This window comes from Camelus ferus, chromosome 9, assembly GCF_009834535.1.
Source record: "Camelus ferus isolate YT-003-E chromosome 9, BCGSAC_Cfer_1.0, whole genome shotgun sequence".
NCBI classification, from domain to species: domain Eukaryota; kingdom Metazoa; phylum Chordata; class Mammalia; order Artiodactyla; family Camelidae; genus Camelus; species Camelus ferus.
The window spans coordinates 20,409,482-20,431,382 of NC_045704.1; the positions used below are offsets into that span (position 1 = coordinate 20,409,482).

The window sequence follows — 21,901 nt, forward strand, 5'->3', positions numbered from 1 at the left end:
GTTGGCTATCATATTTTAATTTTTTTCCCATTCTGGAAAAGGATATGACCTACATATGTTCTACTTTGAGGGGCAAGTGATTATTGAGTTAATATTTCATGTCTTTCTCTTTTTTGACAAATAGTGTTTTCAACTAATCTTGATATATAAATAGGATTTTGATGGGTATGAAGTTATTGTGTAGTGTGAAATATGAGGTGTGAATGTAGGCTTATTCACCCATTCTCTGTCCTTGAGTTTTCTTAGGGTTTTTTTTTTTTTTTGTAACTTCATGCTGAAAAAGGAGTAAGTGTTGGTGAGCTGATTTTTACAAACATTACACCCGCTGATCTTTTTCATTATAAATTCTTTGATGTCAATTAAGGTGTATAAGTCCTTTTCACAATAATAACAATGAAGATATTAATGCTAATGTTGGATAACTATCAGCTAGATAGTTACTATATGTTATAAAAGCCCCAACCATTTTACACTTATTAACTAGTTTATCCTTACAGCAACCCAACACACACATCATTAGGATACATTTATACAAAAAATATATATAAAACAGCACTAACTTTTCCTACAAATACTTACATATTTGGTTGTGTGTGCATATGCATGTAAAAAGATTGTTTTAAAAAGGTCTGGGAGGATAAAAACAAATTGGTAACAGTGATTACAATGAGGGAACTGGAGTTATTGGGAATATTTTACAGGGGGACTATATTCATCAGTTATTTCAGCACTGAAATTTAATGTTTTTAAATTTCAAATGAAAAAAATACTGAAGTTGCATTTAGAAGGGAACTTTCATAAACTGCAAAGTTTAAACAGGCACCAAAATGTTTGTCAGTAGTTATTTAGCAAAGTGATAGTCAACTACAGAAGAGATTACTAGGACACCATTAAAAAGATGATACATAAACATCTATACTTACTGAAACAGTGGCATGATAAAAGCAGGTCATGGCACAGCATGCACGTCATGATCACACTCAATAAAGCCTAGGATATGCTGTAATGAAAGTAGTCATCTCTGTTTGGTAGGCTTATGAATAATCTTTATTTTTCCCTTTGTGTCCTCTAATTTTTTTTTACAGTAAGAAAATATCAGTTTTGCAAAAGGGAAAAAGAATAGAGCTGCCTTCAAAAAAACAAAGTTTTAATTCCACCACAAAGTCAAAGATAGCCTATGTAACACAATTTACAGTGTAGTACTCTGTAAGCCACAGAACTAGAAAAGATGGCCCTAAAACATAAGGCAGTACAAACATAAATATATAACCAAAATGGAAAACAACTGGGAAGGAATTATTGAATAAGTAGTTTTGGAATGAAATCTTTCTTTGGTGGGGGGGGGGCATTAATTTAGACCTTGAATTCACATTTTAAATATATTTGATAAATCTTATGTATAAAATTACAAATACATTAGAAAAAATAGAGTTAAGAGTACAATGGGTTGAACTATGTTGAAGTCCTAACCCCTGGTATCTATGAGTATGATCTCATATGGAAATAAGGTATTTGCAGATGTAATCAAGTTAGGATGAGGTCCTTGGGGTGAGCCCTAATCCAATAAGACCTGCATCCATATAAGAGACGAGACACAGGGTCCCAAAGGGAGAAACCAGTATGAAGATGGAGGCAGAGATTGGAGCAATGCATCTACAAGCCAAGGAATGTGAAAAATTGCTAGCTGTTAGGAGAAGCCAGGAGAAGGACATGGAACAGATTTTTCCTCAGAGTCCCCAAAAGGAACCAACCTTGCCAACAACTTTGATTTTGGATTTCAAGGCTCAAAAACTGTGAGAGAATAAGTTTCTGTTGTTTTAAACCACCTAGTTTCATGGTACCTGGTACTCTGTTACAGTAGCCCTAGGAAATATCACACAGGGGAACCTTCAATCATGCGTTATCTGGGGGACTTCTGATTTATTTTTTGTATTACCTGTTTTTTAAAAGTATTATTATAAAGGTTACCAAAAGGGCCTCTCATTTATCCAGTATGAGTTCCTTCATGGCGGATGAGGTCAGAGCGACTACCAAAGGCCTTCCCACATTCCTTACAATCATAAGGTTTCTCACCAGTGTGAATTCTTTGATGTCTAGTAAGGTTTGAGCCTTTATTAAAAGCCTTCCCACATTCATTACATTCATACGGCTTTTCATCTGTATGGATTCTCTGATGTTGAATAAGTTCTGAGCTCTGAATAAAGGCCTTTCCACAGTCTTTACATTCATAGAGTTTCTTGCCAGCATGAATTCTGTGATGGTTGGTAAGTGTTGAGGCACTGCTAAAGGCCTTCCCACATTCCTTACATTTATAGGGTTTCTCACCAGTATGCATTCTGTAATGTTGAATAAGCCTTGAGTGTTGAGTAAAGGCTTTCCCACATTCCTTACATTGATAAGGTTTCTCACCGGTATGAATTCTCAAATGTGGAAAAAGTTGTGAACTCTTAGTAAAGGCTTTTCCACATACTTTACATCCATAGGGTTTTTCACCAGTGTGAATTCTCTGATGATCATTAAGGTTTGAACAATAATTAAAGGCTTTTCCACATTCCTTACATTCATACGGTTTTTCCCCAGTGTGAATTCTCTGATGTTGAGAAAAATATGAACTGCAACTAAAAGCCTTGCCGCATTCTTTACATTCATAGGGTTTTTCACCAGAGTGAATCCTCTGATGCCGAGTAACAAGTGAGCCACGACTAAAGGATTTCCCACACTCCTTACACTCATAGTTTTTTTCAGCAGAATGAATTCTCTGATGTTGAATAAAGTGTGAGTTTTGATTAAAGGCCTTTCCACATACCTTACATTCACAGGGTTTCTCTTCATTAATAGTTTTTTGATGTGGAATAAGAAATCTGGGCTGAATAAAAGTGGGTATGTCTTCATGGGTAAATATTACTTGACTAAAGTGTCTCTTCTTTAGAGATAATAACTTCGTCTCACACATGGATTCCAGATCTGAAAGAAAATAAAAAGGCATACATTCATTCTTTCTATTCTGGAAAAGGTTAAACTTCTAAAAAAGGAATCCAAAGATTAAGCTAAAAATAATGCCTGGGAAAGTAAGTGCTTAGACAGTTATCAAATATGGCTAAGCAATTTGTAAAATTAATAGGAAAAGCATAGATATTAAGGAGAGGCAATAAAGGAAGTTGAAGTGAGTGACTAGGAAAATAGATGACCTCTATAATCCAGAAATTCTGGTGTGGATCAGAATTATCCAAAACTTCAGTGAAAACCACACTATTCAGGGCCATCCTCCACATTCTACAGTGAATCTAGTCAAATACCTTTATATAAGCACACACACACACACACACACACACACAGAGCATCATACTATATGTTTTGTAATCTGTGGATAGTTGTCACAATTATGCCTCCTAGACCCTGCTCTATGTACTTCTTCATCTAACTGTTCATTATATCCTTTATATAAAATGGTAATCATAAGTGTAGTGCTTTCATGAGTTCTGAGTTATTTTAATGAATTATCAAACCTGAAGGGGTGTGTGAATTTAGTCAGCCAGGCAGGAGCATGAGTAGCCTGGGAAATGCCACTTGCAGCTGGTGTTTGAACTGAGCGCAGTCTTCTGGGATACGTTTGCCCTTTAACTTGTGGGACCTGATGTTAACGCTGGGTAGTTAGTATGAGAACTGAGTTGAATTGAAGTGTAAGACACTTAGTGGGTGTCAGAAAATTGATGTCAGCCTGCATTACTGAAATGATGAAACTGTTGTTTTAGCACAATTTAACACCCAGGATACTGATAAAGGTTCCTACCTTCCTCACCAGAAGAGAAAGTGAAGGTCCCCTCTCATGGGAAAATTGTGTGCAAGAGCAAAGACCAATGGTTACCAAAAGTGGGCAGTTCTCAGTAAATCAACCCAATCAGATCATCCTAAAGTAAACAAGACCCACTCCTCACTACACAAAGACTCCAGCCATCTTTTTAGTGTCTCAGACTTAAACATGACCAGTAAGTCACAGTTTATCTTACATTTGAAGTAAGCTTTTAACATGGAAAAGAGCCCCAAAAAGGACAAAGTATCTGTGAGGAAACACTCAACGCAAGGAACAGGGGAAAAAAATGTCAAAGAAATATAATAAATAACCTCAGAGAGATAACAGAAGATCTGATATCTACTGAACAGGAATAAGATGCTAAATAAAGGAACACTAAGAAAACAAACACATGAAGTTCTTAGAAACTGAAAATATAATAGCAGAAGTTAAAAAAAAAACAAACCAACAGTTCCTGTCTAGAATGCTCCCTATAAGATGGAGGAAAAAGAAATAGAGGTCCACTACCACTGCTACCAATTAATACATCCTGCCTACCGTTGTAACAAAGCAATACCAAGTATGATGACTGGAAAGGAAGAGATAAATCTTAAAATGCAGATATGATGATCTAACTAGGAAAACCAACAGAATGAAAAACTATAAGTTCAGTAAAGTTGTTAAATAAAATATCAACTTAAAAAAATTTAATAATTTCAAGATACATCAGCAAGATGGTAGAATAAGAATCCCCAGACTCTTTCCACCAAAAGATACACAGATTTAACAAAAATACATGGATCAATTCCCTTTATAAGAAATCAAGAAACTAGAATTGAGGTTCCTGCATTGTGAGCATGAGCCAGCCACATCAAAACTGCCAGGAAAATTGGAGACATCCTCTCACCTGGCAGAGTGCCATATAATTGGGAGGAAATCTCCACCTTCCAGCTTCTCCCTGAGGATGAAAAGTTTGGATTGCACACCCAATGTCTCAACTTTTCCAAGTACTGCCCAAAAAGACTGCCTTCTCTTCTGACCGTATTGGATCACTGACATCTGGCATGCACTAGGTTCCTGGGGGAGACAGAAAACAAAACCACTGGTTTGAACTAGCATGCTGGCACTCTTCACGGCTCCTCTCCCTGCTAAATGCAGGGTGAGGGGTAGAAAAAGCTCATCTCCTAGATTCTCCCCGGGGAGGGAAAGTGTTGGACCATGTATCAAATATTCCAACTTTTCTGGGGTTGGCACTAGCTTGTCTTGGGAACTGGCATATTCTAAACAGCTGGGAGGCCACTGGGATCAAAGAAGGTAATTTGAACTAGGATGCAAACACTACCATAGCCCTACTCCCCAGCCCAGATCAGAACTAAGAGGCGAAAAACTCCAGCTCCCACCTTCTCCCTGGGGAGGGAAAGAGCTAGACCATATATTCAATGTTCTAATATCTCAAGGAGCTACCTGAGGGATTGGTACTTGTCTTGGGAACACTGATGGGACCTGGCATACTATAGATGACTGGGGGCTACTGAGAACAGATGGTGGTTTGGACCAGCATGAAGGTTTGACAGTCTCACAGAAACTCTGATTGGTTTTCTCCTGGATGAGGCCAACGCATAAAGAATGGGATCGGTGGCAGTTGTTTCTAATGTGTAGGTATGAGCACAATGAGTCAAGGAAAATGAAGAAACAGGGAAACACAATCCAAACAAAAGGAACAAAATAAAGCTCCAGAAAATGACCCTAATGAAATGTAGTTACAGGAATTACTTGACAGAGAATTTTAAACAACCACCACAGAAATGCTCAATGAGCTCAGGAGAACAATGTGTGAGCAAAGTGAGAATTTCAACGAGACAGAATAACCAAGCAGAAATCTTGGAGCTGAAGAATACAATAACAGAGCTGAAAAATTCAGTAGAGTTCAACAGCAGAAAGAGCACCAGAAAGAATCAGCAAACTTGAAGACAGGTAATTGAAATTATTCAAAGGGGCAAAAAGGAAAAAGAATGAAAAAGAGTGAAGAAAGCATAGGATTTTATAGGACACCAACAAATGGACCACAATATATGCATTATGGCACTCCCAGAGGGGAAAAGAGAAAGAACCAGAAAACTTATTCAAAGAAATAATGGATGAAGACTTCCTAAATCTGGGGACATCCAGACTCAGGAAGCCAAAGAACCCCAAAAAAGATGAACCCAAAGAAATCTGCACAAGGACACATTATAATCTAATCCATACTGTGACACATTATGCCACACTGAGACATAACCTCTTTGTCAACAAAGATAAAAAGAATTTTGAAAGTAGCAAGTGAAGAACAATTTGTCATGAACAAGGGCACACACCTAAGACTTTCAGAATTTTTCAGCAGAAACTTTAAAAGCCAGAAGGGAAGGGGATGATATACTCAAAGTGTGTCTGGCAGGGGGCATTCTGCCAATCGAGATTATTATACTCAGGAAAACTGTTCTTCATGAATGAAGGAAAGAGAAACATTCTCAGAAACACATAAACTGAGGGAAATTCATTACCACGTGACCTACCTTACAGGAAGTGCTGTAGGGAGCTTTTAAACTTTAAACAAAATGGTGCAAAACATGACATAAGAATGCATAAAACTTGTTGGTAAAGATAAATATATAAACAAACACTGAATATTGTACTCCTATAACAGTATTGGGTAAATCACTTTTGATTCTAGTCTAAAAGACAAAAGTATTAAAAATAACTATAGTGTTTTTGTATGTGACTGAAGTTAAATTATTACCAGCTTAAAACAAACTCATATTTTATGAAAGTCCCATGATAATAACAAAGAAAACACCTTATAGAGGTTACACAAAAGAAAAATAGAAAGGATTCAAAGCATATCAACACAAATAATCAAAGAAACAAAAGAAAGACAGCAAGGGAGGAAAAGAGGGGCAAAAGAACTATAAGAAGAACAAAAAATAATGAATAAAATGGCAATAGTAAATCCTTCCCTATCAATAAAAACTAAATATAAATGGATTAAACTCTCATATCGAAAGAGAGTGGCTGAACGGAGAAAACAATAATAGCCAACTATATGCTGTCCTCAAGAGACCCCACTTAAGATTTAAGGACACAGATAATGGCTGAAAGTGAAGGAGTGAAAAAAGATATTCCATGCAAACAGTAACCTAAAGAGAGCAAGGGTGGCTATACTTACATCAGATAAAACAGACTTTAAGTTACAAGCTGTCATAAAAAACAAACAAGGATATTATATAATGATTAAAGGGTCAATTCCCTAGGAGGCTACAGCAATCATAAATATACCTGCATCCAACATGAGAGCACTTAACTATATTAAGCGAACACTGACAAAACTGAGGGGAGACATAGACAAAAATACAATAGTAGTAGGAAAATTCAATAGCCTACTTTCAATAAAAGGTAGAACAACCAGACAGTAAATCAAGAAAGAAGGGAGACTTGAACAGTACTACAGATCAATGGACCTAAATGATATATACAGAATATTCCATTCAACAGCAACAGAATATATTCTTGTCAAGCATAAATGGAAATTCTCTAGGATAGATCATAAAATAAGCCTTATGAAATTTAAGACTGAAATCATACCAAGTATCTGTTCTGACTACAATGGAATGAAACTAAAAAATCAACAGCAAAAGGAAAACTGGAAAATTCACAAATATGTGGAAATTAAATAATACATTTTTGAACAACCAATGGGGTCAAAGAATAGTTAGAAAATTAGAAAATATCTTGAGACAAACAAAAACATAATATTTATGGGATGCAGAAAAAGGAGTACAAAGAGGGAAGTTTATAGTTCCTACATTGAAAAGGAAGAATCACATATATACAATCTAACTTTACATTTCAAGGAACAAATTAAATCCAAAATTAGTGGAGGAAAAAAAATAATAAAGCTTAGAGTAGAGATGAACAAACAGAGAATAGAAAAACAATAAAAAAGATCAATGGAACTAATAGTTGGTTTACTGAAAATATAAAATTGACACATTTTTAGCTAGACTAAGAAAAAAAGAGGTGACTCAAATCAGAAATGAAAGACATTACAAATGATGTCGCAGAAATGAAAACTAAGAGAGCACTATAAACAATTATACATAAAGAAAGTAGATAAACTGGAAGAAATGGGAAAATTCCTAGAAACATACCTATCAAGACTGAATCATGAAGAAATAGAAAGTCTGAGCAGACCTGAAACTAGTAAGGAGATTAAATTAGTAATCAAAAATCTCCCAACAAACAAAAGCCCAGGGACAGATGGTTTCACTGGTGAATTTTACCAAACATTATGCCAGTCCTTCTCAAACTCTTCAAAAAAATGAAGTGGAGGGAATACTTCTAAAGTCATTTTATGAAGCCAGCATTACCCTCAGTCCAAAGCCAGAGAAAGAAATCATTAAAAAAGAAATAAAGAAAATTATAGGCCAATCCTCCTGATGAATATAAATGCAAAAACTCTCAACAAATTAAACAACACTTTTTAAAAGGATCATATGTCATGACCAACTGCAATTTATTCCTGGATGAAAAGATGGTTCAACATACAAAAATCAACATGATACACCACTTTAACAGAATAAAGCATAAAAATTACATAATCGTCTTAATAGATGAGAAAAAGAATTTTGTAGAATTCAACACTCTTTCATGATAAAAAGTCTCAACAAACTTAGAGGGAAATTACTTCAACATGGTAAGGGCCATATATGAAAAGCCCATAGCTAATATACTAATAAAAACTGAAAGCTTTTCCTCAAAGATCAAGAAAAAGGCAAAGATGCCCACTTTTGCCACTTCTTTTTAACATGGTACTGGAAGTCCTAGCCAAAGATTAGGTGAGAAAAGGATATAAAATGGCTCTCAAATTGAAAAGGAAGAGAAAAAACTGTCTCTATTTGCAAATGACATCTTATACATAGAAAACCCAAAAGACACCACATAAAAACTGTTAGAGAACTAAATATATTCAGTTTTCAGTTGCAGGATACAAAATATAGTGGTTTTATACCAACAATAAACTATCTAAAAAGAAATTAAAAGAACAATCCCATTTACAATAGCATCACAAGGAGTAAAATACTTAGGAATAAACTTAATTATGGAGGTGAAAGACTTGTACACCGAAAAGTATAAAACGTTGATGAAACAAATTAAAGATAACACAAATAAATGGAAAAACATCTGGTGCTTATGGCCTGGAAGACTTAATATTGTTAAACTGTAATCTATAGATTCAGTGCAATCCCTATCAAAATCCCGATGGCATTTTTTACAGAAATGGAGAAAAACAATTCAAAGGGCCAAAAATAATCTTTAGAAAAGTACAAGAAAGCTAGATGCATCAATCGTCCTTATTTCAAAATATATTACAAAGCTACAGAACTTAAAACAGTATAGTACTGCCATAAAGACATTCATATAAACCAATGGAACAGAATAGAGAGCATAGCAATAAATCCATGCATATACAGTCAACTAATCTGCAACAAGAGCACCAATAATATATAATGGATAAAGGAAAGTCTCTTTAACAAATGGTGTTGGGATAACTGGATATCTACATGCAAAAGAAAGAAATTGGACCCTTAACTTACACCATAACAAAAATCAACTCAAAATGGATTAAAGACTTAAACATAAAACCTGAACCTGTAAAACTAGCAGAAACATAAGGAAAAAGCTTCATGACATTGGTCTTAGTGATAATTTCATGCATTATGACACCAAAGCAAGGCAACAAAAGCAAAAATAGACAAACAGGACTGTATCAAACTATATGATAGTTTCTGCACAGCAAGGGAAACAATCAACATAGTAAAAAGACAACCTACGAATGGGAGAAAATATTTGCCAACCATATATCTGATAAAGGGTTAATTTCTAAACTATATAAGCAAATAACCTGGTTAAAAATGGATTAAGGACTTGAACAGACATTTCTCCAAGGAAGACATACGAATGGCCAAAAGGTATAGGAAAAGTTGCTCAGTATCACTACACTAATCATTGGGGAAATGCAAACCAAAACCATGATGAGATATTACTTATCACTGAACAATAATAAATGTTGAGGATATTGATAAACTGGAACTCTGTTTATAATTGGTGGGAATGTGAAATGGTACATCTGCTAGAAAATCAGTATGGAGGTGCCTCAAAAAAATTAAAAATAACTTTCATATGATCCATCAATCCCACTTCTGAGTTATTCATCAAAAAAAAAAAAGATATCAGAATATTGACGAGATATTAGCACTCCTATGTTCACTGCAGCACTATTCACAATGGCCAAGATGTGAAACAACTCAACTCCACAGACAGATGAATATAGAAATAAAATGTGATACACACACACACACACAATGGAATATTATTCAGCCTTAAGAAAAAAGGCAGTCCTGCAATATGTCACAACATGGATGAAACTTGAAGATGCTATGCTAAGTGAAATAAGCCAGTTACATAGAAGAACAAATACTGCATGATTCCACTAATAGGAGGTATCTAAGAGTAAAACTCATAGCAAAGAGTAGAATGATGGTTGCCAGAGGCTGAGGTGCGGGGGAAATGGGCAGTTGCTAGTCAGTTATGCAAGGTGAGTAAGGCCTAGAGAGCTGCAATACAACAGTGTGCCTACAGTAACAATATTGTATTATGCAATTAAAATCTGGTAAGAGGATAGATCTCATGTTAAATGTTCTTATCTCAATAAAATAAAATTTGAAAAAAGAAAAGGTAAAAAGACCAAAAAAGTGGCTGTGTGAATTTATACCACATCTACAGCCTATGAGGGTGCATAATGCTCCACATTCTTATCTACTCTTACTAATGTCAAACTTAAATTTTTGTGCATGTTGTGGGTATCATAATGGTATCCCATTGTGCTTTTAATTTGTAATTTCCTGATAACTAAGTAAGTTAAAACTCCTGTTCACATGTTTAAAAGAAAAATAGTATTACTCTGCACTACTATTACCAACTAGAAAAATTTAGATACTCACGGTAGCAACAAAATCTATTTCAAATAATCTAGAAAAATCTGAACTATGAAAAAAATTGCTATGGAATAACTTTTAACTCTAATAAAAGACATGAAAGTAACCTGAATGAATCAAGAAACATTACATGATCTAGAAGGGACAATTTAATATTATAAAAATGTCAATCCTCTCCAAATTAATCTATGAATTCAAGTAATCCAAAACAAAACTCTAGTTGGATTTTTTTAAATGACTAAAATTTTACACGGAAAAGCAAAAGTATACCAGAGGCTAAGTAAACCTTGGATTTGAAAAATAAGATGTTAGATATTAAAAAATACAAGCCACAAAAATGAAGACACTCTGGTACTGGCATTATACCATAAGACAATAAAGTTCTGAGAAAGATTCATATATGAGAAATTATTATCCAGTAAAGATGGCACCAGAAATCAATGAAGAAAGCTCAATTGTTTTACAGGTGATAGAGGGGGAAATGATTCAATTTATGAGGAAAAAAACTCTGGATCCCTACTTAACATCTCCTAAATGGGTTATTCCAAATAGATTAAATACATAATATGAAAGGTAAAACTATTATATAAAAAGGAAACTTTTTAAATAGAAAATCTTTGTGAAAAATAGACAAGGAAAGACAACTTACATAAAACTCCAAATATAGAAACCATAAAGAAAAACACATGAACTGAAAATACATCAGAATCAAGGATTTCTGTTAAATGAAGGCCACAACAGATAAATTTAATGCAAAGTAGACTAGAAGATACTTGCTAATTAATAGGAAGAAGTAAGTGGTCTCAATAAAAATACTGATAAAGGTTAACAAGGTTAAAATGCTAATAAACCTACCAGATGTTCATACTAACAGTTAGAAATGCAAATGAAGGCAATAATGAAATATCACTTTTCACTTACTAGACATGGGAAAGTAGAAAGCTGGAAAATGACAACTCTCGGTGGGGACACATAAATTCTTAAGTACTGTTGATGAAAGCACAGAGTGGTGTTGCCATTCTGTATAGCCATCTGGTACTACTTAAACAGGTATACATCTGCTCCACTTTGGGGTATGTATCTAAAATTGAAAGTAATGCAGAAGGATAAATATTACATGCCTCTTAAGTGTCATACCAGTATATCACCTATCAGGTCCATTCAAGGATTATTTCATTCTCTGGGGTAATGTACCTTGGTTTCACTTACTATTTACTACTCATTAGGAACAAGGTTCTGTTAAAATTAGATGTAAACTTTAATTTTAAAAAATTAGTAAGTTACAAATGATTTATCTGGTGGAAAAGGTAGCCCGAAGGGTATGGTCTTATTCTGTAAGACAGTAATTCATTTTTGTATCCAACTTAGTGATGTTATTCCTGCATTCATTCTTTAGGGTACAACATGAACTCAGTCTCTCCCAGATAATCTGAACTAGGCTTGATCATGCCTCCGGCTATGTCATGAATGAGTTAAATAAACCTTTCAAATGTGCTTATCACATATTTACAAGAGTCATGTTTAACTCATGAAAAGTTATACTTTTGAAAAGTTTTGAAAATGTTATACTCAGACAATTCTGAAGGTCCCAGTGAGATGTCCAAATGGATTCACCTATATGAGTCAATTATACTGTGTGACTTGAGAAGTGGACTTCATGGGCTATTTCAGCCCCAGCATGTACTCTTTTCTTGGCTGCCTCAGTAAATCCCAAGCAGCAGTAAAACTCTACTTTCTTTCACTCTGTTTCTCTCTATCCTCTCTCCAACATGTTTTGGATTTTGTTTTAGGGCCAAGTTTAGTTTTGGTTCTGGGTTGTACAATGCTGGTAAGTTATACTGACTAGGAATCTAAATTTTATGGTGATTTCTGCAGGGATGATAGAAATCTCTTCCAGTTATCTGGGGTTCAAAGTGAATCCTTAGATAAATGAGACTGACATAATAATTTTGGTTTAAAAATAATCATATATCTTCATTCTGATTTTATCAGTGTAAAACATAAGATTTTAGATTATAAAAACTATAAAATATGTGTTAAACTAAATTGTTATAATCCTTTCAAACTTTTTGAGATCAAAAGTAATTGTATTGCTCTGGAGTGTGTTAGCTTAAATATAATACTGAAGATTCTTAGTTAAGACCTTAGTTATTAAATAAGAAAAATTAATGGATAATCTTTGGAAATCTGAATGATTTCTAAGGTAAAATATAAAAACATTGGTCTCCATGCATAGTTTTAACATATATGCCATTACTATTTAATATGTATACCTCATTATTCTTTATGTTAGAGAGTGGTTATACCTCTGGGTATTATAAACAAACACATTAATTTCTGTCCCTTTTATAAGGGCTTAAAAGGGAGGTAGGTAGCTTTGGGGAGTGGTATCACATGAGCTAAGAACCCTTCTAGTTTGTTAAAATGTTTACATATGACAGTTCTCAATTATCTACCTCCCACAATTTTCTGTGGTTAAAAATTATAATTAATATGAGTAGTTAAGACTATCTGGAAACAACAGTTGCAGAGATGTAATGGGATATAGTTTTGTCATATTTAAAATAAAACAAACCAGATAATAGTTTTGATGGGTTTATTTTCAATTTAGCATTTGATCTTGGGAAAACTATGTAAAAACAGTCCTAAATAACTACTATTTAACAAAGATATCAAAATGGAAATAAAAACTAAAATGAAAATTAAAGTAATACATATCAAAAATGGGGCTACACATTAAGCAGGTAACAAAGGAAAGTTATAACACTATTTATATAATCAGTATATAAACTGTAGTTATATAATCAAGAAACGTGTGGTGGTTGTGGGAGCCCAGTCCTACCAGAATAAGAGATCTAGAAATACTTTGATAATTTGGTAGATCACAAAATGACAAAATAAGCATACTATCCAAAATATAAAGGTAAGTTTAAGAATTATTCAAGCCAAGAGTTGAAAATCTGTTGACTTTGATGGAAGGGACTGGGGCAGTAGGGATGGGAACGTATAGATGGAAAAAGTGGGCTGCTGTTTTTCAATATAAGCTCTTTAATACTATGTGATTTTAAATTCTATAATATACTACTTTGGTAAAAAGGAAAATTTAATTAATTATACAAAAATGGAAAAAGAATAAACAGAGACCATGAGTGGAAAAGTATGGGGTCAAAGGAAGACAGTGAAGGGAGTGAATAAGCAAACTGATAGGGAGGAAAAACAGTAAGAGGAGACACAGGAAAATAAAATACTTAGGGCTAGCTGAGATCTACTGAGGGCAAGGAAGGAGACTGACAAACTCCTATCTAGGTTCCCAGAGCTTTGTTGAATACAGAATTCTCTTTCAGTGGAGGCATGGTCTATTTCCAACACTATCTCCACAAATGACGTCTACTTCCAAGGATCTAGCAATTAATATCTATTTCAATCAATTCCACTTCTAAATTTTTTGACTGTTTTATAACTTTTTTCTGAGCTTCCTGTTTGATCTTCTTGTTTGCTGAATTCTACTTTGTATATTTACAAAAATGTTCTAGCTTCCACATTAAACAATGAGTTTCTTAATAAGTCTACATATTTTCTGAACTATGTAACACCTAGCAGAGTACCTGCACAAACTGAAAAATCAAACTTTTTTAGAAGACTCTATCTTAAAATATTAATTCTCTGGAAACTGACGTATAAATTCATTTTAACCTTAATCAAAATGTCAGCAGTTATTTTTATGTGTGTGAATATTAATAAGCTGATTCTAAAATTTATATGAAAATGCAAAATACTAAGAGAAGAAGCAGGAGAACTTGCTCTACCAGATAATAAGCCTTGTTATATGCTACAGTATTATTATAGTGTGGTATTGAGACAAAGGTAGACAAGCCAATGGAACAAAATTAAGTCCAGAGACAAACTTACAGATACAGGGACACATGATTTATGACAAAGGTAGCCTTACAGGGAGTGGGGAAAAGTCTTTTAAATAAGCATTGCTGGGTCAATTGGATAGTCACATGGAAACAAATGAAATTTGACCCCTACCCTCACACTACATACAAATATCAGCTCCAGGGAACTGTAGATCTAAATGTAAAAGGTAAAACAATGAAGCTAGTAGAATAAAACACAGGGAACATTTTCATGACTTTGGGGTAGGCAATGATTTCTACACAGAACACAAAAAGTAACAACTACAGAGGAAAAGACAGATAAGTTTGACTACTTAAAATTAATAACATCAAAAGAAAACACGAATAAAAAATAAGCCACAGAGTGGTAGATAATATTTACAGAGGGCTCATATACAATAATATTTACAGAGGGCTCATATACAGAATATCACTAAGAAACACATACAATCCAATGAACAACCCAAGAAAATTAAACAAGTCACAGAACACACACACCCCAGAACAGCTTAACTTAAAAGGTCCAGCAATATCAAGAATTGGCAAGAATGTGGAACAATGCAACTTTCATATTGCTAGTAGAAGTATGAACTGGTGTAATGACTTTGGAAAACCGGCATTATCTATTAAAATTGAACAAACACACATCCTATTACCCAGTAATTCCACTCCTAGATATACACCCAGAATAAATGTGTACATATATGCACCAAAAGGTCTGTACAAGAACAGGGGAAGGGTATAGCTCAGTGGTAGAGTGTGCACTTAGCATGCCCAAGGTCCTGGGTTCAATCCCCAGTCCCTCTATTAAAATAAATAAACAAACCTAATTACCTCTCCCCCCAAAAAAATGTTTACAGCAGCATTATGTAAAATAGCTAAAAACTGGAAAACAACCCAACTGACCCAACTGTCAATTGTAGAAAGGACACTTTATTTATAATAATTAGCAATATATAATATAAAATATATCCATAGAATGGAATACAGCACAAAAATGAAGATGAACTAACATCAGCTATATCCAATACCATGGATGATACATCCCATAAACAAAGTTGAGGAAAAACAAAAAAAGAGGCAAAATAATAAATACTGTATGATTCTACTTATATGCAGCTCAGAAACAGGCAAAATTAATTCATGGAGGTAGAAGTCAAGATGGTGTTTATTTTGGGGGAAAACAAAGAGGCTGGTGATTGGGAAAGGGCAGAAAGGGTGCTAGTAATTTTCTATTACTTGTCTGAAGTGGTGGTTATATCGATACACATTCATTTGCATAATCTGTCACTATATGATCATAATCATGTATTTTCCATATGTATGTTATATATTAATTTTTTAATGTAAAAAATAATCAAATGTTTAATACATGAAAGAATGAACTACTAAATCCAGGACAAACTGGTTATTGAAGGTAACAAATACTTGGAAAGTAGACAAAACAAAAACCAGTATAGGAAGAGAAAACACACACACACACACACACACACACACACACACACACACACAAGCTTTGGCTGGGTATGGAATGGGTGGGAATATCTACTCAGGGTGGGAATATCTACTGTTATACAAGTCTAAATGCAGCAGATCCTATGAAGGAATGAAATCTAAAACACGGTAGAATAATTGTCTTGGAAATGAAGAAGGAAGGTATTTGTTACACTGGACTGGGAGGAAAGTATAAGAGAAAACAAAGCAAGATACCTTTTTTATGGAAGAGGCCTTAGGTTTTTGAGGGGAGTTTCCTGATAACATCTTGTAGGTAATATATCCTCAAGGCTCTGCTCGTGCTATATCATCTCTCACTTACCTGAACAAAGGCCTCTTGTCAGCTCTCTGTCAACCATCCAGGGCTCTTTTCCTTGTTCCAATAAGGAGATCACAGCTGGTTTAGAATTGGAAAGTCCTGATCACAAGAAAAGATATGGGACATTGTTATGCTGCTGGTGTCCCAGAAATCAGATCCTGTCCCTTGATGATCGAGAAAGAGATGCCACTATAGGAAGAATCAGAGAAAGATGAAGATAAAGCTTCAGCCACGGCCCACTGGAGCTGCCTGCTTCCAACTCTTCCATTCCATTCCAACTCAACCATTCCTTGGGGAACAGGGAGCAGAAATTTAGCCGGTTACTTGAACAATTCAACAATGGAGAAAGGAGACATTCCCAAGGGCAGACTCTGAATTTGGGGGGATAGTTATCCTTACCCACTGAAACCAGGTTGCTGAAATTCTCCAACATCACTTCTTTGTATAAATTCATCTGACCAGAGTCCAGGCATTCCCATTCCTCCTGAGAGAAGTTTACAGACACATCCTTGAACATCATTGACCCCTGAAACAACAAACATGTTTTCACAATGGAAGGAGAGAAGGAAAAGATGGTAGCAGAGGGCTCTACAGATAAGCACAGAGATTATTAAGAAAATTGAAGGGGCTGGAATTATATAAGTCAAGACATATCTCCTATGTACAGAGGGATATGTCTAGGAATGTGCAAATAGAGTGGACTTTTCCAATGAGGTAAAATAGCAAGGATGCAGCTCAGTGCCTGGCCACAGTAAAGTCTGCATAAATGAGGGTTCCTTCCCCCTCCCCATGTTCCCTTTAAGCCCCAAGAGAGGAAAAAATGGTGATGGACTTAAAAAAAATCTTAGATATATTTTGGAGTAAAATTTCAGAATATTAGAGAAGAACAGAACTTTCTAAAAGCTTCTGTGGATCACAGGAAAATTTTCAGGAATTAGAATGGCAATGGATTTCTCAACAGCACCATTTGAAGTAAGAAAACAAAGTGATTCCTTTAATGTTACAAAGGAAAATGAATTCCAGCTGAGAATTCCATACCCAGCCAAGGCTAGTATGAAGATTATATACCAAGCAAGATTAAATACACAGCTAGTGTAAAGATTAAATCAAGACAATTGTAGATCTGCAGAGAATGAATGATAAAATTATCTCTTATCTAGCCTTTCTTAGGAAGCTACTGGCCTATAAATTAAGAAAATGAAAGGTATCATATTCAGAAACTAGAAAACTAACATGAGAATGGTGAACAAAGTCCAGTATAATTGTAAAAGTCTAGTCCCAGGACATATCTGGCAGCAGACCTAGAAAGCAGCACCTAAGAACAGGAGGACAGAGGACTGGGGAAAGAAACCATTGAGCAAAGAAAGAGTTCAGGTTGAGTAAACAATGAAGTTTAGTATGTCTCCCTTTTCACACTGCAAGCTTCTAGCTTGAAGCAAGCTTGAACTCAGAGAAAAGGCTTTGAATGAAACTTCCATATTGCACTCAACTAGAGGTTATAAAACGAGACTGATCTTGTGACTGAAAATAACCAAAGAATACCAGAGTGATCAAAACAATTATAGGGACTGCACAAGCTTTTATCCAGGGCAACAAAATAATTAGCCATAGAGTTGAGAGTGGGAATTATAGGAAAATAAATTCTTTTGCTTGATCCCTATGGAGTCCTGCTTATTTCAAAGTATTGGTTATAAGGTGAGTTGGTTTTTCAGGTACACAGTCATATCAGCTGCAGAAAATTATAATCTTACATCCTCTTTTCTAATTTTTAACCTTATTTTTCCTCTTGTCTAAGTGCTTTGGTTAACACCTACAGCACAATGTTACATAACAATGGCAATGGTATATACCCTTGTCTTTTTTTCAAATTTACTAAGGATGTTTCGTAATATTCCTGATTAAACAAAAGGTTAGCTACTGAACATAAAATTCATTTTATTCCTTTTAAAATTTATTTTCCACTTCAGTATACTACCTCCCTAGAGTTATTCGCATTAATATTGGGCAATAATCTTCATTATAGAGATGACGAGTGTAATTAGATGTTGATGAGAGAGGGGAACCAGATACTGTCTGGGCTTTGGCACAGGAAAATGGATTGAAAAGACTCAGCCTTTTTCTGAAGAAATTCAGACAGAAAGGCCTTAAGCAGAATAGACTTGGAGACTGATTCTCATCCTGATTTTCTCTGCCTCTGTATCAAATGCATTTTTTAAACTGAGAATTCCAAATTTAGTTCCTCAGCTCCAAATTTATACCTTCAGAAAACACTGTTCCTACTGTGAGTACTCTACCTTGGTACACTCTCATTTTCAGATAATCGAATCATAAAATGAATAGCCTTATGATTTGGTGAGTTCCCCAAGATTAGAAGTGTTGAAACACAACTGAATAAAGATATTTTTTCTACTAGTTAGAGAAAAAATCCAAAAACTCTAGCTACCTGCCATGTCCTCCACCCACTTCTGTGACAAGGCAAGGTTCTTTTGCTTAATATTGCTTTGATTTGAGCTGTAAGTATTAACTCTAAAAACCAAAAAGAGATTAAGAGATTAAAAAAAAATGGTGAGAAATTATAACCTATGTGTAATTAGAGCCTAAGAAGAAGAGGAGAGAAAATGAGGCAGGGCCAATCTATGAAGATGGCTGAAGATTTTCCTGAACACCTAAACACAAATTCAAAAAACTTTAACAAATTGCAAGCAAATAAATAAAAAGGAGTGCACACTTACACATTTCATACTAGAATTACAGAAAACGTAAAACAGAGAGGAAGTCTTAAAAACAGCCAGAGGAAGAAAAGCCAAATTACCTCAAAGGAGGAGCTAGAATAATCAAGACTAGGTTAAATAAATAGAATTATCACTTTAAGTACAAATATAGTAGATTATTTGCATAACTTTGGGACAAGGAAGGATTTCCTAAATAAAACACCAAAAACAACAACCATAAAGGGAAAAAAATAGGTAAATTTGGCTTCATTAAAAAATTTGGAATTTTATTCATAAAACTACCTTAAAGGAAGTGACAAAACAATCCAAATAGTAGAAAAATATAATCAATAAAGGATCCATATCCGGATTATATAAAGAATTCCCATGAATCAATAAGATAATCCAAGAGCAAAATGTGTAAAAGATTTGAACAGGCATGTCGTGAAAGAAGAAACCCTGATAACCAACAGAATAGGAAATGGTGTTCAATCTCACTATTAATCATGGAAATCCAAACTCAAACCTGTGTGAATGTATGTATATGTGTTAGTATAAATACACATTTAAAATAAATATTTAAAGATTTCATGTTTGACACAACTGATCTGAAGAAAAGATAAACCATAACTCATTCATGCAAAAAATAATACGTATCTTTGAAAAATGGTATTTACAAAGATCACCTGACGACAAAGGAGAATGACCCTTTATTTAGAGAAACTGAAAGATATAAAATGGTAAATGAAGTATAATTTCATTTTGAAAAAATAATGAAAATACTCCAAAATATTAACACTAGTTATTTAAGTGGTCCCATTTTTTTTCTCGGTAATTCTGTGTTTTTTAAATCTCTAGAATAATCATGATTTTATTTTAAAATCACAATACTGCATTTAAAAAGAAGAAAACTCGGCAAAAGGAAGTGAAGCCGTTTTCCAATCAAGTAAACATTAGATGTATGGGAGTTACTGTGCTTCAATAGCAGGCTCAACTATCCTTCCCTCCAGTGGGAAAATTATAGGAACCTATAATCAAATGAAGTATCTTTATCAAGCATTAACTTTCATAAGAAGGAAAGCAAAGAGGAAACCCCAACATACCTTGGACACTGCTTGCAGAAGTTCATCGTGCATTCTTTCCCTCGCTTCTGCGCCTCACCTGGAGAAGGGTAGAACTGGGAGAGGAGAAAGTAACTCTGAGACACCAGGTTTTTCTTCTTGCTCAAACTGGTCAGGTCAGAGGTCAGCCCCAGCCCCCCGCCCTTCGCAACACACCCAGAGAATGGAGATTAGAGGAACATGGGGCATCCTGTCCTATCCTAGTGTCTTAGGAAAAGGCTGATGTCACTGCTGTCGAGGACAGCAGAGGTTTCCTAGGGACAGAGTTCTGGAGTCACAATCTCACAGCTGACAGACGCCTGATACCCACACACACTGTGCCACATACATTAGGCGCAGTCATACTTAAAACAAGGGAACACGCACTCCACACCCGCACACACAGAGCCGTAATACAAACGCAAACTCCCCACGAACACATACAGTTACACTCTCAGAGTCGCAGGTACCCCAGTGCCGCGGGGTCACAATCCCACAACCATAGGCATCCTATGTCCGCACACTGGCCGCACAACCTCCTCTTTCCATGTCGCTCCGCCCGCACAGGCTCAAGGACCCAGCTTCGCGTCGGCCTCTGGTCTCTTCAACTTAGGCCTTTCAGGTCCCCCAAGGTTTGAACCTGCAGAGCTGAGCCAGTTCCCCAGGAGCCCACGATCTCTCACCCCGCGGATCTAACGGTCCCGCCAGACAACACGAAAAGTTCAAGTTCCTGCGAGAAGAGCGACGGGCCGCTGGGTCCTCTGGTAAATGTGGTCCACAGCCGGCCCCACGGCCGGTTCCTCTCAGCGCCCGGCCGGCTCCAGGCGAAACAACGGCTCCTGCAATTCTCAGAGTCTCGTCAGGTCCCAAATTTGCGTCTCGCGGTAGCTTGGCCGGCTTGGGCTCAGCCTCCCTAGCGGACCTGGCTCATCCCCTCCCTCGTACAGGAAACGCCTGCTCGATTCTGGCCGGAAGTTGATTCGGGCCGCGGGGCCTTCTGGGAGGTGCTGTGTAGCCGAACGTCCGTTGGGAGGCGGGCGTGGGGGGATAGTTCGGCGTTACCGGCACCTGGCCCGGGCCTTCCTGCGGGTCGCCTTCGCCTGGCCTCTCAGAAACTGCGCACTAGATGCGCATTCGGGCGTTTCCGGCAGGTGACGCTGCCGCGTCCCCGGAGCGGGCCTTGAAGGAGGGGCTCAAGCAGTTTGGGCTGCACCAGCGCGCGCGGCTGACGGGGCGGAGCCTTAGAGGAGGCCCAGAGTGTCTGGAGTAGTGGCTGTGCGGAGTGCGCGGGGTGGGAATACGCTCCTGGAGAGTGTTTGTGGAGTTGTTAGAACAAGAAACTGTCGTGGAGAGTTCGTAATTATAATAATCTGTGGGGTTGTGATCCTGTGTGTGTGTACGTGTGATTGTGATGATGTGAGTGTGATGGAGTAATTGTGATGGGATGTCTGTGTTATGGTTATGTTTGTGATTTATGACAACGTGTGTGGTGTCTGTGACTGTCAGGCAGCTGTGCAGTGTCTGTGAGTGTGGTGAGATATTTGTGACTGATAGTGG

At 36.1% G+C, this 21,901-nt stretch overlaps 3 protein-coding genes across 10 annotated transcripts in view; 2 read left to right on the top strand and 1 right to left on the bottom strand.

Moving 5' to 3' along the window:
- LOC116666048 (translation initiation factor IF-2-like) overlaps positions 1 to 21,901 on the top strand; it is a 407,644-nt gene that overhangs the window by 19,625 nt on the left and 366,118 nt on the right. The gene's annotated exons all lie outside the window — the stretch shown is intronic.
- ZNF829 (zinc finger protein 829) lies at positions 1,131 to 21,373 on the bottom strand. 8 transcript variants are annotated; one of them, XM_014563817.2, is made up of 5 exons: positions 21,028 to 21,373; positions 20,348 to 20,421; positions 16,933 to 17,059; positions 16,537 to 16,632; positions 1,131 to 2,964 (listed from the first exon to the last, which is right to left on the bottom strand). In XM_014563817.2, exons 2-5 carry the CDS (start codon positions 20,378 to 20,380, stop codon positions 1,985 to 1,987), a joined length of 1,236 nt encoding a protein of 411 aa, XP_014419303.1. In that variant the 5' UTR covers positions 20,381 to 20,421; positions 21,028 to 21,373; the 3' UTR covers positions 1,131 to 1,984. The 8 variants fall into 8 exon arrangements, with proteins under 8 accessions (XP_014419303.1, XP_014419302.1, XP_014419306.1 ...); XM_014563816.2 differs by having other exon boundaries at positions 20,789 to 21,373; XM_014563820.2 differs by lacking the exons at positions 20,348 to 20,421; positions 21,028 to 21,373 and adding exons at positions 4,698 to 4,867; positions 11,743 to 11,902 and having other exon boundaries at positions 16,537 to 16,722; positions 16,933 to 17,062.
- LOC102510024 (zinc finger protein 728) overlaps positions 21,355 to 21,901 on the top strand; it is a 62,235-nt gene continuing 61,688 nt past the window's right edge. Inside the window, exon 1 of the mRNA XM_032487412.1 lies at positions 21,355 to 21,495. Coding sequence (XP_032343303.1) covers positions 21,471 to 21,495 — 25 coding nt within the window. The 5' untranslated portion in view covers positions 21,355 to 21,470. The remainder of the gene's footprint in view (positions 21,496 to 21,901) is intronic.

What these genes read in the sequence shown, in the direction of transcription:
- ZNF829 (XM_014563817.2), bottom strand. Translation starts at nt 20,380, where the DNA reads ATGCACGATGAACTTCTGCAAGCAGTGTCCAAG. An exon ending in TTCTGCAAGCAGTGTCCAAG is followed by an intron (nt 17,060 to 20,347) that starts GTATGTTGGGGT and finishes TTGTTGTTTCAG; the next exon opens with GGGTCAATGATGTTCAAGGA. An exon ending in GACAAGAGGCCTTTGTTCAG is followed by an intron (nt 2,965 to 16,536) that starts GTAAGTGAGAGA and finishes ATTTTCTTTCAG; the next exon opens with ATCTGGAATCCATGTGTGAG.